Below are 17,578 nucleotides of genomic sequence, written 5' to 3'. Positions count from 1 at the left end.
TAATTCTAGTTTGATTTACTTCACTTCCCCGCGACATGCCACCGACAGCTGTTGTCGTTATTGTTGCTGTTTCCTGAATCTTCTCAAACTCAAATGCATAATAGGTAAACGTCATGTTATGTATTCGTTTTCGGCCGTACTTCATATTCTAAACGTACCTATAAATCGAAACAATTCATAAAAAATGTATATATATATATATGTATATATCTTTTCAAAGCTATTATATCATAGACGACTTTCTCCAGTGATCTAATTACCCAGCGTCGTCGTTGTCGCCAGTCAAATGTGAAGGAACGGAGGAAGAGTAAAAATAATACAACTTATTATGTCATTTCGGCCGTTGTCGTAATCAACCGTGTTAGTTTAAACTATTTTTCTCGAGACTTTATCCACACATACAGGTATTTTTCTATTTGATTTTTTCCCTCCACTCTATCACTACAAATTAAAATTTTATTTCGACTGTTGACTCTGCACGGCCCTCGCTTGTATTGTTTACCGCGGACGTTTTCATGGCACGTACAACGCTATAATAACACACCGCATTGTGGATTTTTTGAACCGATTATAATTTATGTATTACTATACACATTATTATATTATATCAAGCATGAGCGCGATGTACAACTTGGCCGGTTGCAGACGAACAGAGTTTAGAGTTATTATAATTGTATACCTAATACGTACCTTTAATATTATTATACACGAATTCGAATAATGAACGTTATTAGAACACAGCGGAGAGGAGAGGTTGTTAAACTTGAATTATTATTATTATTATTCGTATTAGCCTAGATCTATTTGTAATTCAATTGTTTCATATATTAAACGTTATTATAAACCGTTTTTCCTCCCACTTCTATATCGTTCTACGGAAGACCACCTCTGCGGACCGTTACGCAAAAGCCAATGCCCCCGGAGTGTTATTATTGTATTAGCACTGCGTGTGGTATTTGCAATTCAATTTTTTTCTTCGCCATTTCGGATATTATTCAAAAATTACCACAATGAATTATTTACTTATTTCAAGTGGATTTTATTTATGGAATTTTGAAATTCTTCATCTTTTTTCTATTGCGCACCACCGCCACAGTCACCAGGCACAGAGGTTTGTTTAATCCTTAAGAAAACTTTTCTTCTGAACGCCAGACGATGATCTTTATAACACAAATAATTTACCAAACTGACTTTCATTGTAGCTCCATTATTACATATCGCGTTATCGTTTAGCAGTATCGTCAGAATTATTATACTGTGATTTGTGTGGTGCATTTGTAGATACGGAAATGACAAGACGATAACATCATTAATATGGTTATGTAAACGAAGGAAATCATCGTGAAATTGCTGTAGTATTATATTTGTTATTTATATTTATATATAATTTTTTAGGTCAAAACATTGTCGTGTATGTAAGAGATAACAAGAGTGCAACTTACTAGCTGTACCCTTTATGTATAATATTGTTGTTTGTCCAGCATACCTATATACCTACTTACATACATGTCGCGATGACCGATAAGAAACTATGCGAATGCTATACGTATATTTATTACAATGTGTATGTATTATTATATTTGCGTATAAGACCAAATTTATCGCTAACATTCAACAACAGATCGCGTATTGTACTGGACGCATTTACCGCCATTATCGTGTTACATAATATGCGATGTCACATTGTTATAATTTATAATACAGTTTTGAAATATTGATGGTTTTTTTTTTGTATTTTCCTCACAATATTATTACGCTTTATATCAATATACATTCATGACGATGTCGGTGGTAGGGTAGTTTTGGAGGGGTGTGTGTGGGTTTTCGGCGTTAAAGTAATACTTAGGAATTCGATTATCTTCAGACTCCGGAAACGCAGAGATCGCGCCACGAATCGAATAAACGGCCGTCCGTGCTCCATCGTATATAATTAGCTTTGTGTATCCTAGTGGAAGACGTCAAGACTTGTTGCCTTTTATTTAACATACAATGTATGGAATAGGCTTAACAAGCCGTTACTAATGCATGAATACGATCTAATGATACACGCACGCACATGCGACAAAAGTAGTTTAAATTAGTTGTACTCGACGTGTGTTTATACGTTACAATATATTTATATATACATATACCAATCTAATATATATATATCATGTACTCCGTGCAGTTTTATAATGCGCATATTATTATGTATAATGTATGTATAAATGTGCGCAATACATGTATACTTATGTCGATTTTTGTTTTGGCTTGTTACAGGTAAACTATGCACTGACGTCGTGTCGATATATCGAATAAACAAAAGCGACCCCGTACCCGTGAGTGTATTGTAACATGATTATAATATTATTGTGTATTTTTTTTTCTATTTCTAAACAGCATGCGCGATGATCCGTCGTCCGCAATGCAAATATTCGACATTTCTAAAACACGTTATATTATACAGCAACTACACCATCGCTGCCGCCGGTTTCTACAGTAGTGTGGCGTTAAATTTAAAATACTAAAACGTTAACTATAATAATAAATTGGGTTTCGGTCGTGTATATGTATATGTATAAATGAATGTATAAATAAATAATACATGGCATAGTAAAATATTTTACACAAAACGGCATGATATGACATAGGACGAAACATTATTGTTGCGCAGAATACAATCGTAGTAATAATAATAGAGATAATAATAACGACGACGATCACACGTAACGATATAACATGTTATTTCACTCGTCACATTCAGGTATTTTAATTTCCCCGTGTACCAGAAAACCGTCTTTGATTGACACGCCAAGGTGTCATTTGTATTCGTCGGTGGTGTTGTAAGCGCACACAAACTATTACTCATCAGCGAAATGGTTAAAACGGGTTGTCGAGAGCTACTGCTTGCACGTGCGGCTCAAGGAGGGCTCGCGAAGTAGGGGCTGTGTGGTGACGAGGAGACATCGCGTGACGAATGAGATCCATTCGGCCGACAGAACGAGAGATCGGGAGAGAATGTACGGAGATTCGGCACCCGATTCCTATTACACACACACGCGATGGGTAGTTAACCGTTTTAACCCCGTTCGGCCGCGGGCGGTAACAAGCCGATGTTATAATAAACGCGACAAGACGCGCGCACAACATATATCAAACGTTCGTCGCTGTTCGTGAACACAATACAAAATCTCAATATTATCTCATTTGTAATAAACAACGCGTACGCAACAGTACAGTGTAATGAATAATATAACTCAACGATAATAATATAATCATTCATCTCTGGTGTCGAGACAATTATTTTCCAACGATTGACGACGCAGCACCCGGTTCAAGGGTAGTGCTCGGGTTTCTGGCACGCAGAAATGGACGAACACGATGCTAAGGACGCATGACGCGGTATACATACACAGGACGTACTTGTTGAAGCCCAGCAGAGCGTTGGCGTCGTAAAACGTATACGCCACCAGGAACAAGACGAGTTGGCCACCGGCGTAAATCAGACTTGAAAACCATTTCTGTGTGAGACATTTGCAATAGTATTGAATAGTATAACAAACTATATTTTATACATTGTTAAACTATTAATTATGTAATATGTAGTGACGTAATTAACATTTTTTTTTATTTGTGAAAGAAATGTTACCCGCAGCTTTTTAAGAGTATAAAATTAACAGTTTAAGTACATAACAAATACAAACAGTATGATGCTTAAGGAAACCCTCATAGTAATAATATATAGTTTGATTGATCTCATTGGCGTTACGTCACATAAGCCACTAAAAATTAAACGCGGATAAACGCCCACCTTATTCTCTCACTTATCAACCGAATAAAAGTGATATTTAGTACGAATGTAGACGTGTGCGTTTGTCATCCGATCCGGCGCCGAATGTTCGCACATATTAGAATAATTTTGGTTTATTATAAAAGTCCAAAACTATACTATTTAATAATAATATCCTTGGTACTCACGTTGAAATAAACTACTTCCGCGTAAACCAACGCAACGATCGGTCCCCATCCTATGGAATACGAGCATAGGTAAAGGCACACGAGTATGATGGGCACGTATTTGTGCCACTCGTTCGATTCGATTGCTGAAGTACAGATGTCCGTAGTTGGAAAAAATGATTGGTAAAGCATCATCGACGCCAGACATAATGCCATACCGATAGCTGACGCGTTTAACATAAACTTACGGCCCAAAAACTCGACCAGCTCGACTGTGGTAAGGCACAACAAGACCTACGGGAAACCAAGAAGACGAGTTTCTAGTTTTTAATTGTTATACGCAACTCATTGTCAGTAATGAGAAACGTTTAAATTTGGATCAGATATCTCGTTAACCGATACATGGATTTGAATATACGTTATTGTCAATTTTAATTTGCACTCAATGAGTCAATTAAAAATAAATATAATAAACCTACTCATATAATTTTTGAAAATATGGTAACCCAATTCACTACAAAGACCAATAATTTGAGAGTATTCTAATAAATCCTATCAATTAAATAACTTTTAAAAGCAATATTTTAAATAAAATTAATTATTTAATTTTTATTAGTAAATATTTAGTTTAAGACAATTATTTTTATTAATCTTGCTGATATTCTGGGTCAGTGATTCAAGTAATAGAGAGAAATGTTCGTAAGCGCTTTAGAAAGAATGATGGCGTGGTACAGTATAGACAGTAGGAATAGGGTAGGTAGTAAAGGGATTTAATGCTGCCAAAACAGACAAACTTAATAATTTAACTTTATAAACTTGTTAGTCCTCCCACGATTAAAAAACTTAGTTATGCCCTACGCTGTTTTCGTCACGATAATGTTTTTATAAAAAAATTACGTACTGATCTAAAACGTGTATGCATAATGAATATATTATAGTAAATAATATAATATTTTTATTTTACGGCTCACTTGAGCTGCGAATACGATCGTGATGATTGTTTGCGTGTTGGCGTACACGCGTTCGTCACTATATCCTGCGACTTCTGTAGTCAAACCGAATCCGCCTATAACCGATTTTGCGTGAAAAATCGCCGCACTTGCGCCGCAAGTCTGTTGTAGTACAACAAGTTTCACGCCAATTGCGATGATTCTACGGATCAAACGGCTTTTGTTGTCACCAATCATGCACTCGTACTCGAACACGTATCTCTACTCTGCGAAAAACGACTTTAGAATTTATTCAATGGTATCACGAGACGACCGTCCGTCGGGACTTTTAAACGCTTTCACGAATACCTCGAGTGCCATGTAGTCCAACTCCACGTCGTAGTCTTCGCCATTGATTAGACGTATAGCTGATTTCGCCTTTTCGGAGTCGCCGTAGCATTTGTACGCGTAAAAAGGCGATTCGGGTAGGAAACTCGAGACGAATATGTGTAGGACAGGCCAAATCATACACAAGCCTATCAACTGAGCATTCGTGACGATGGCGCTTAACGCGTGTGCGTAGAATATGCCAAAACACACGAAAGCATGATGGAACATCAGTGCCCGACCTAGGTCACGAGTAAAACAATTGCGGTACATAAATAATACTCGATATATCTACACACAAATAACGAGTTTTGAGACGGCTATTGGCACATTTAAGATTATTTTGTGATGGGTAGCAATGGAAAGGGCAATGTTTAAACAAAAAAAAATTCCCCTTAGCTATATATTTTCTTTAATACATATTCATACACATTGTGCATACGAACCGTGTATATACTATACAGCATATTAGTTACCAATTACGTGTTAATTATTAAATTCGTGAAATTTAATATCGTGCTTATCTCACAACCGATCAAACGTGATGTGTAATTTTGAAAAGTTCTCACCGCGGATACGAAAGTCGGTGACGTGTGCGATGTACGTGGGCGTCAGCAGCCCCAGGCCTCCGGTACCGATGCCGTGCACGAGCCGGGTGGCCCAGACCGGTGCCCAGTTCACCTGCGAAAGCAACAGCCAGCCCACTAACACGACCGTGTCGCATGCGATCACCGACCATCGGTAGCCGATCGTCTTCGTCACTGGACCCAGGACCAAGCCACCAACCGAAGTCCCCATGAAGTAGCACGCGGCTGCATCCACGTACCAACTGCGGTCGTCGATATCGCGATTTACGGCGCAATCGTTGTTGCCAAACGTCCGCGTCAGTCTCGTGGCCGCCGAGCTCCACGCGAACGCAGTGCCGATCACCACACCACTCAACCCGGCTGCGAACACACTATTAGGGTTAGTTGACGGGGATTTCGTCCTTATGCATCGTTATCTGGCAGTGTTTGAGGTACTCGCTAAACTAAATTTACATTCTACTTCGATTACTATTAAGACTTTAACGTGTCGAAAACACGAAAAAAGCCATAGTACACTTATTGATTATCACGTTATTAGATAACGGATCTTCAATTAATTTTGGCAGACATGCTGCATCCGACCTCGTTTATACAGCGTCCGCTCGCTGCACACTTACCTAAAATCGAATAAGAGAACTGCGGAAATCTCCTCGGAAGCGATTTTTCATCAGTGCCCATCGTCACCATTTTCAAAACGATAAGACTATGTTACGAAAGATAATGTGAATATGTTACGCGTCGACAGACGATTTTGGCAAACATTTCATGACAAAAACGAAATATTGTCATTATTATTATTATTATTATTATTATTGCCACGGTGACGCGTGATATATTTAATATTGTTTTCTACGCGGTACGATGCACGGCGATTTCTGCAGCGAGCCCGACGTCTTTAAACTAGGTAGCTGAAACGGCCAACATTAATTATGTCATAAATTTCGTTCTTCTTGTCAAAGGGCCCAAAAGTTTTCGCGTCCTCTTGCCCGGTTTATCTCATTATAAATGTTTACTCCGATTATGCTTGTTTCGCACACACACACACACACACACACACACACACACACATATATATATTATACACATATCAACACACAGTCGAATAATGTATACGTATGTATGTATATAAATCGTGTGCTGCGCGGATGGCGCAAACACAACTGGCAAACAAACACATAACCGTCCTAATCCCGTTAAGCTCTCTCGGGCTTTTGGAAAGATAACAGAAAGTTCAGATCCAGTTTTAGATATCTACGCGGCGTTTAAAACACGTATATTACGAGCGCGCGATAAAACTATACGCGATCATCGTATTGTCCTCCCCCCCCCCTCACTCGCGGATGACAACTTGAAGGGAACGATAACCTAAATACGGCGGACTCCGGAAGAGGAAAAATCGAACAGTTTTCGTCGTTTCGGCGATGTCGAACTGCGGACACAGTACCTATCGTACGATATTATATAGGATTACTATAAGTAAAAATTCCGGTGTAAAGTCGTGGAGGAAAAATTACTATCGATATTGTTTCGTGTGCATACAGCGTATAATCATCATAACATATTATAATATTATGTATTACTCAATACTGCGGCAGTACAGCGCGTCTAGACGTCTGCCGCTGCATGTGTATTACTCGGTCAAAAGAGGTGCATAATGTGCATGTAATATCATCACACCGTCGTGTATCGCGGTGCGTGCGTGTACACAATACAATGATATTATTATTATGTTATAATATTAAATGGAAATGGAACACGCCGAGTCAAGGACTCGTCGTCGTCGTCGTGCCGCGTAGGCGATATCTGAGGAGAAAGTTCACTAAAACGTCATATATTATAATATATTATATTATTATCATATTATGATGTTTTAATATCGGACCGACCTGCACCGACGCGTCACAACCGCAGCAGCCGCGTGTAAACATTATTATAGATCGGCGTCGAATGCGTGCGGAGTACTTACCAATGTTATATCGTAATATATTATTATTATTGATCTAGGATTATAATATTATTAAATATTGCCATTATTTTTATTATCGTTAAAAACCGATATAGAGTTCAATGATTACAATAACGGTCTTGTTACCGTGATAATGGATTTATCATCGGTATCTGTTACCTGTCTATATAACATAATGGACGATTAGCTCAAGACATCGTTGTATTGTTGTTATTATTAAGATACCTAAGAATACTGAACGTAATATCAAGTAAAATATTATGTTGAAAGTAGCATTTTCAAATATGTTTATGATGACATAAAAATTAAATTATTTCAATTGCACCTGTATTATAATAAATTGTACGAGAAGGTTATGACGTATTATGTTGTGGATGTCGCTTGGATCTGAATTGAGGAATTCTATTATTATAACTATTTCCGATTTCATCTTGCGAAAACAGCTCATAATCTTTTTTTAAATGTAATCAACATAATATTATTACGCAAAGTCGTACAAAATATTTACTTAGGCACTAAGGTATTTTGTTTTTTTTTTTTTAACGAAACAATTACCTTATTATATTGGATTTAATAAATATACGCATTGGACCACTTTATATGTAGGCAGAGACATAATGGTCTTCGTGGAAAATGGAGTTTGTTTTGTGAATACTCTGTTAAAGGAAATTGAACATTAAACAAGTTACCTTGGAATAGAAAATGCATTTTAAACGTGCGTGGATGAGATAATAATTTCGCTTTGAAATTGAATAAAAATGTCTTTTCGATTTTTTTCTTGTATTTTATTTTTATTGAGTATACGTTGAAAAGACGAATATTTAGCGAGTTATTTTTAGAATTTCAAACGAAGCTGGGTAAATTATAATAATGAGGTTTTTATTCGTTTTTAGAATATCGAATCGGATAAAATTTTAGTATGAAACAAACTTATAGATACTATCGGTATATACTACAAATTAAACGTGCTAATTGCTATATTTAAACTTCATAAATTATGAATCATAAATAATAAAATGTTATAATTTTTTTTTTTTTTGCGAACATTATACTACTGCAGTTATCTCACGACAATTTTTCTAACTAGGTTTTATTTGGATTTTATATAAACTTATATGTACTACAGACATTCCGCGTTATGATGCGGCTACAATTAATTTTAAATAACGGGCGTACAGAGGCATCCCGTAGTATGAAGATCCTGCAAATAACTTACGGTTGACTGATGTGAGTCTCACGACCTTGACCTTTGTATTATGTCCGACGAAAGTGACGAGACTTGCCATTGTACGTGCACAAGACTTGTTTCTCCGGAATGTCATCTCGCTGCAAACGGCGATTTAAAAACGATCTGGTCAATATAATCGAACGGTGCGGAGGACTTGGAGAAAATAAAACGATTGGCTACAGTTTTACTCAAGACTGCAGATCAATGGGAAACCTCATAATATGTTTAGACAATCGTTTCTTATTGACTATACGTGTACGCATCATATAATATGTAAACCGTAAATAGCCATTAGGTATGAACAATTCTTACTAATACTTTGTGAACTATTAGCGTTATACATGACGTAGTGATAAGTAACTACTTAAGATATTTTGTATAATCAGACGATACGATTTAAGAAAAACATTTTATCACACATTGGATATAATTTCAGATGACGTAATCTTGCGATATCTCTGCAAAAAATGTATTTTATTTCCCGTTACGTCACCTTTCTAATATAGTTTTAAGTTTTTGACTTTTTCGGTTGCATAATTATTTTCTCATCCATGATCATTGAAATGTAAATTAGTCACAATCGCAATGGAGAATGTGACTGCTTTGAAAATAAAAGGAAAATATAATTTTTTTTTTTTTTAAAAACATGACTTAAAAATAACATTGGAAATGGAATATAATACATTTTTTCCGTCTGTTTTTTCCTCTTTCCAACAAGACAAAACTGTGACTAAACCGTGTAACCGAATCCGATTCGGATGAGAAATAGGTATTAGGCATACCATTACGTATAGTTTTTCCATAATATCATACCGATCGATATTGTCGATGAAAAAACACAAAAATCCTAAAGTTAAATGTTCTCGATACAGTTTTTTATTTATTTATTATTATTATTTTTTTTTTTATTTTGTATCCGGTCACTACAAAAATGTGCTTTGAGGTGTAACATGGTTCACGATAACAGAAAAAAAAAAGATACGAATAACGAACACGTTTTGAGCCAAAACCAATCGACAAAGTTTTTATGTAATGAGTAAAATCGTCGAAAATTATACATTTTTGATTTGGTTTGGGTGTAGGTATAATCTTCACAAATCATTGGATGTTTTCTAAACAAATTATACATGCATATTTTGTTACAAAAAGACGAAAATGACTAAGGCTTTTGGCCTTGTGCTCAAATTTACTGTGAATGCAGACAGGGTCGTATAGAGAATTGTTTACAACTTTGTATTAGTTTTTTGACTACACAATAAAAACCTCTAAAACGTAAAAACACGATCGTTGATTAGTTAAGCAATAAAAATAAAAATAAAAATAAAATAAAACAAAACGCTGTACTAAATGATTTTTGCATATAAACTTCTCACTAAAACGTTTTATTCGTAGCCTAGTTTTCAATTAAAATTGCCCGACATACTTTATGAATCTAAATAAATTGTATTTGTTCGTATGTGTATTTCATTGACCTATTTAATGTGTAATTAATTTGCTATCGTATACATGAATTCTACGATGAACACACAATTTTGTGCAATTAACCAACTCTTTACGTGTGAGTAATAACAAACACATGTATATTATAATATAAAAGCACAACCCATTGCAGTGACGATATCGTCGTTTTCACGAGACCAGAACATTTTCACGATTAATTTATTAGGATTTTCGAAAAAAAAAACATTGGCAACCACGTTTGTTCAAACTTAATTTAATGTTTAAAATAAAACACTAGAGTGGTGATTATTAATCGAAAAGGTTCGTTTAGATTATGTGACGTTACGAACCGAAAAACGGTAATAAAATAACAACAATAAAAATAATGGAAAAAGCCCTCTCCGGCCACCGAAGCAAACGTAACTGTACAGGGGTTGTTAAAAAACGGGCAGCAGGGGTGAGTAAAACAGTGCCCATAAAACAGATTTATGTTCTTTCCCATATCTACCCTCTCCTCACCATGCCACCACCGCCACAACCGACGCCGACGACCGGCGAACGGACGAGGAATGTGTAATATGAATTTTGTGTTTTAGAAAAATAACGACTTTATAATATAATTCATGGCTCAAAAAACACAATAATAACTTTTTCCTCTACCCCTTGTTGTCGTTTGCACTGAATTCGCTAACCCGTTGTTTAGTTGTTTCGAAATATTTGGTGCGCTTGAAATATGGTATTTAGCATAGTTCAATTTTCACACAAGTTCCCATTAAATACGTCATTACAGAAAGAATTCCGTAATTGTCGGCGGAACGAGTTATACAAATGGAATAATATGTTCGGTGACATTTTAAACGATCTACAATAGCATAATAATAATACACATACTTCGTACTTGGATTTTTGTTTTTTATTTCTATTTTTTCGAAATTTCAATTCCTAAATTAATTTAGTGAAAATCGTGTAATTTTTATGTGAAAAAAAATATGTACAAGTTTAAAACTATTATGAAAATGAATGCATTACGAAATTTGGTTGTAAATCCATTCATTATTCATATGTAAATTCTTTCCACGCGAGCAAGTCGTTTGACACAAACTAGTAGCAGTATTATCGTTGAATTAATTATGTATGTAAACCTCATATAAAATTCATAAGAGATGATGGTTTGAAACTAACAAAAATGTATATAAAAAATGAGATCGGGGGAGATAATAACTATATGTGTATAATTTATTACGTGTCCAAGTAATAATACATAGAGCATTTGAAATTTAAAATTCTCAATTTCAAAAAATATAAATAAAAATAATAATAATAAATTACGGGTATGAGTTTTTTTTTTTCATCTTTATTATTCATTCAAATTTTATGATATTTGTGGTTCAGTTTTGATAAAGTGTATTTGACAAGGAAATATTTAATGTCTGCTCGGGTATTATTTATGAAACTCAAGTATGTAAAGTATATTATTCGAAAAGCGACAGCAAAATGATGTCTATGCAGTTATGATGAAAAATAATACGAATACTTTCAAAAGAGCACTATACAAAAATATTATATTGATGGTACTATGTTTTTCTTATTTGGCGAAAATACGAAAAATCAATTTGCACTTCTAATCATCAATCATCGAACAAACGGCGGTAGCACAGGATGCAAAAAAAAAATAAAGGGAGGGGAAAATATAAGAAGCAAAAATATTCAATTCACATCCACGAACGCCACCGATCCGCGCCACGCCAATAACATTATTGCGTAACACTATCGTTCAAACGAAATGCACGCGCGGTTGATTAAATCTCACATGATCACGGCAACCGTTAATTGGGCGTACGTAGCGTGTAATTTAAAACTTGTTCGACGAACAATATTCCGAGCTCGGTGCTCCGAAGACCCGTGGAAAATCAATTCGGCGAATTTTTATCGTTATTATTTTGTCGAAGTTTTCGTGGACGATTTGACGCGCCGCGAACGCCGACTATCGTCTCAGAGCTCACCGTTTTATATTTATTCGCACACACTATTCGAATGATTATTGTCAAATACTATTTAGAGCTATTGAGATATACGTTTTGGTTGTATTTCTTACTTGTGTTCCAAATCGCTGAATATTAAACCATTGTTTACACGCACATTTCGCCATTTCAGTGTACCCGTTCACGTAATTATATTAATAATAATATTATAGGTGCTTGCTGAGTAAAATATTATAACTTATACTGGACGGGTCCTAAAAACGTGAAAACGAATTGGTCGGCGGAGAGTTTGATAGACGGACGGATTGTCCACACACCCACGAGTACCTACTGTGTGGAACGATTCAAAGAAAATACGTCGATATAAGCCACGTTCTTACGTCGTTGCAGATGTATTTCGATCGAATGCTATTATACTTTTACAAGTAGTTACAGACTTCACGGTGTCGGGAATACTACCCATATTACTGTATGGGTATTTTTTTTAATTAACAGTTCTGTTGGCCATCCGTTCAGTAAAACAGTAAAACACTATACGGATAAAAAATTGTTGAGGTTAAACATAAGCCCACGGAAAATGAGGTCAACCAACTCCGAACGAATAGAGAATACTTAAGTGACACTAACAGCTTTACTACAAAAAAAAAAAAAAAATAAAAACAACAAGAATTTAAGTATCGAGATCCACGTGTACATGGAAATTGATTCAGATCGATTGGACCGTGGTCACTGTTTGGAATACTGTTAATTCACCATTAATCATTAGAATAATATGCGCATTGCGCATACACTTTATAGTTTATTCATCGTATACCGCTATTTTGTAACCGGAATAGTATTCTAATAACTTTCTCGTAACTAAATTATATTTTATAAACCTATACAAAAAAAACGTGTTTGTCTATGTGTGTGCGCGATTGTACTGAACGCGTAATAAAGTGGTTTTTAGTAATATTACAGTAATATTCGATAGTGGTTAAAAATTCGAACGCGTTTTTATGTTATTTTTATTTTTTCGTATTTTAATTTTCTCCGACGACTATTAGATTTTCCGAAAACACGTATAGCGTATATAGTACGTGGCTGTGTCTATGGTCTATACTTAGTCGACACACTGGAAACGGCGTTATTATAATTTATTTTTTTATAATTATTATTTATAAAAGGCAATGAGGAGGCGATCGTCGCGAGGAGGAGAAAAAAACTGGTTATGTTTAGTGGAAATTACAGAGCACCAGATGTGTAATCTCAGGTTAACGGCGACGACCGGGTTATTATTATATACCCCTCGACATAATGTCGGGTCAAAACCCCGATGATTATATGTACCTAGGTATGCGCCTAGGTTTATAGCTTTTCGCCGACCGCCGATCATCGAACGCGCCTAGAGTATTATGTGTAAATGATAATGACGATATAAATCCAATTTCTCCCGGGACCGATACGTGCGACACTTGGTGCACAGTTAATTGAACACAAAATGTAAAAAAACATCACGTAAAATAAAGCAAATAACCAAATACCTATGTGTCAACGCAAAAGATATTTTTCAAAAACCAATACGTATCCATGGAAAACGTTTAATATAGTGGCTAATGACGTGTTCAGTTTCCGTAGTACGGTTGTGTATAGGATTTTAACACTGGGACTGTGCACATTGATAATACGTAGTTGTTCTTGACGCGGTCACAACGATATTACACCTGTTGGTGATAAAATACACTTGGAGTTGGCCGCCAACCTTGACCAGTAAAATCGACTGCATGGCAACACCGCCGAGTATAATATACCTACCTACAGTACGACGTCTGAACGAAGTGCCAGGTGATATTAATTCGTTTGCACTAATTTAGTACGCTCATTATCGATTTCCATTGTTTCAGTGTACCTAATATAAAACATAATAATATATTGTCATGGCCGACCGACTATTAGTGACGGTAAAAGCTTGATTTTTTCGTTTTTGATTTCAGTCCGTACAGTTCGATTTATTACTCTCCCCGCGCACACGATTATTGCACGGACGAGCACGATTACCGAACTACAAAGAAGACGGCGGCAGCAACCCACTGCGATTATGTTTAATTTACAATGTTACATTATTAATTCTATTAGGAAATTGTAGGTGTGTTTTGACATATATATTAATATTATACGCTTAAAACAATTCCGCTGATCGCACTCTATAAAAATCGTCGTCGTCGTCGGATATCGAAGAAAGCTGGACATTCGATCGGCGGTACCATATAACAATTTTCACCGTTATTAAATTAACTGTATCGTCAATACCAAACAATGCCGATAGCATAAAACAATAGCCGTTGACAATGTGAGAAAACGTATTATAGGTGAATATATTCGGACGATTCGTTGCAACTATATAGTGTCCGTTTAGATGATGATATGACGCACCGGTCTAACTTTAGAACGCAGAACATATCCAAATGATCAGTTATTTTATTATTTTCATTTTGATTAATAATATTGTTCTCTGGCAATGTTTCAACATTTGTATGAGAATAAAATATACACGCACGCGCGCCCGATCCCCGCGTTCATGTGAGCTATTTCACTAATTATGATTTTGTTCATGCCATGCCGCTGCAGCTATTAGTTATTATTTTTGGTAGAAGTACCTGGTTGAATGTATATCTCGGGATGGGTTTTGAGAATTTTAAAATGACTGCCCAAATTTTAATGCGACGAGTTGGTTCAACAAATCATAACTGATCATAATTAACAAATAACAATAATTTGTATTCTGTATAATCACTATTTTAATTCCTGAAAAAAAAAATTGTCGATTTAAAATTTTCAGCTTTGTATTTAAAGCCCCTCGGCCATCACGAAAACCTTCTAAATCATTATATTATATAAATGTATATGTGTGTGTGTGTGTGTGTGTGTGTGTGAGAGTTCTTAGTCACGTCGCATCGCATTATCAGATCATTAGTTGAGTTTTAAATAATCCTAGGCTATAATTATTATACCTATCATTAAAAATACAAATCAGTGGACGGGTTGAATTACGACTCCTGGTGCCGGTGGTCATTATTACCTACTGCAGTAGACTATAGTGTTTGATCATATTATTTTCTTTTTGCCCATTAACCTCGACCGTTTAATTTCAGAAAAAAAAAATATTAATTAGATTTTATTCGATGATAAATATATGACACACAATGTGAGGGGGTGACAGAGAAACACTGCAGCGTAGTGAAATTTAATAAATAACAGGGCACGAATCAAAATGTCAGCGTAAGCGAAAAGGTCATACAATGCAAAATCGAGTTTTTATTGCCGCTAAAGGTCAATTTGGTTCCTGGCAAAGCCTCTTGGTGCGTCGTTAGTTTCGAAACACGATTGACTATAAGATTTCAATTCAACCGCGAACCGACGACAACGCGAATCGAGCGCAATTTTTGTTTGTATTATTATACTCGCATCTGAGTATCTAATAACTTATTTAATGCATAATATTATGTATTAGTATTATAATTCTTATATAGTGTAAAGTTAATGTACATAATGTTTGTATCGTTCAATAATAGTGTACTTAGGACTTTTCGAGTGACCCGATCATTACATTAACCGTAGTTAACGATCCCTTTGGAGATTTCGTCAGTGTGTTTTCCGTCGTTTAACCACTGAACACCGAGAAACGGCATACAAAGGAATAACAATAATAATAGTGATAATAAATAAATGCATTTATATACATAATAATATAATATTATAACACACACACACACAAAACAGACGATGTGGTAGTGTAGGTACAAAGAAAAGACGAAATATCCTTAGTCATTATTCGGTTCTAAGCTTGGGACATGCCCACAAAACGAATACTCTAATGAACATGAAAATCTTTTATTATTAAACCGTAATAATATTATTATCGTCTCTCGTCGTCATAGACTAGTATTAATGATGTTTGCTGAGCCGAATGAAATTAATTATTGTTGCTTGTTATAAAATATGTATACGTGTATAGAAAATATTTTCGTCATTATGAAAGAAAAAAAATCATCACGAAGATATGTGGACTGCCATATTGAAATTACTCGGTCATTAATTATTATTGTTGTTGTAAGAATGAAATAGAATATTATGTTGTTCCCATTGTGTGTGTGTTTGTAGGTATATAACGCTCGAATGTTAAAAATGTACCTATTGATTGCTTTTCAATACGATTTCTGAATAATAATAATAAACTAATTATTTATTCTAAATATAATTCGATAAACAATAATATAATGATAGATGATTTAAAAAGCGGATTTTAATAATATCCGTTCTGAGTTTCTTGGATACGGGCACCTCTTTATGCATATGTATAATGTGTAACATAATAATATATATTATTTATGTATCTAAAAGGAAACAAAAACGATTTATACGATTTACATAATATTGTGATCGTGCGAACGATTTCTGCCATATTAAATCCGATTATAAAGTGGTGCTAACCAGGTAACAGATCACGACCGTACATAATTTCAAAGCAATGATAATTTTGATATCGGGTAATTCAATACGTTTACCGACACTGCCGTACGCCGTTTACATAATATCGTGTACGAGAGTGGCTATGTGTTATTATAAAGTGACTCGAATGATTGTGTATTCAGCGCAACACATATTTTATATAATATTACGGTTTTTATATATATTATATATTATTAAATCGCGGCGTTTTACACACTTTTGTGCTCGCACTACAATGGAATTCAGAATTCTCTCATTCCGTCTCTTTCCACACGGCAAACACATATTATAGGTACACATTGAAAACGTTTCACGCGATAGTCGCAAATATTAACTGCCGCCTATCATTTTAATGATATTATATAGCGCGTCGTTAGCTATTATAATACCGTCGTGCCGTTCGGACGTAGGTACCTACATAATATAAATACAATAAAATAATATGCATAATATACGTTGTACGACTACAAATTATTATTGTTTTACCGTTTTTTGTAAGCCCCTTCATCGGTTTAATAACATATTTTACATGGACGAATAATAACAATTACAGTTTAATATCGTCGTCTTCTTCGTACATGTCGATATAATAATATTGCGTCTATGTATAATCATAATATAATATAAAATATGCT

At 35.1% G+C, this 17,578-nt stretch overlaps 1 protein-coding gene across 4 annotated transcripts in view; it reads left to right on the top strand.

Annotated features, from left to right (window-relative positions):
- Positions 1-17,578, top strand: part of LOC132918245 (GATA zinc finger domain-containing protein 10-like) — a 103,022-nt gene that overhangs the window by 44,564 nt on the left and 40,880 nt on the right. For 3 of the 4 annotated variants that reach the window (XM_060979377.1, XM_060979376.1, XM_060979380.1), the window contains one exon: positions 2,260-2,318. The exons of the other annotated variant lie outside the window; for it this stretch is intronic. In XM_060979377.1, the coding sequence (XP_060835360.1) occupies positions 2,260-2,318 (59 nt within the window). The remainder of the gene's footprint in view (positions 1-2,259; positions 2,319-17,578) is intronic. 4 annotated transcript variants of the gene reach the window in all.

Source organism: Rhopalosiphum padi, chromosome 1 (genome assembly GCF_020882245.1).
Source record: "Rhopalosiphum padi isolate XX-2018 chromosome 1, ASM2088224v1, whole genome shotgun sequence".
NCBI classification, from domain to species: Eukaryota; Metazoa; Arthropoda; class Insecta; order Hemiptera; family Aphididae; genus Rhopalosiphum; species Rhopalosiphum padi.
The sequence above is the reverse complement of the archived record's forward strand: the minus strand, read 5'-3'. Positions and strand labels throughout refer to the sequence as shown.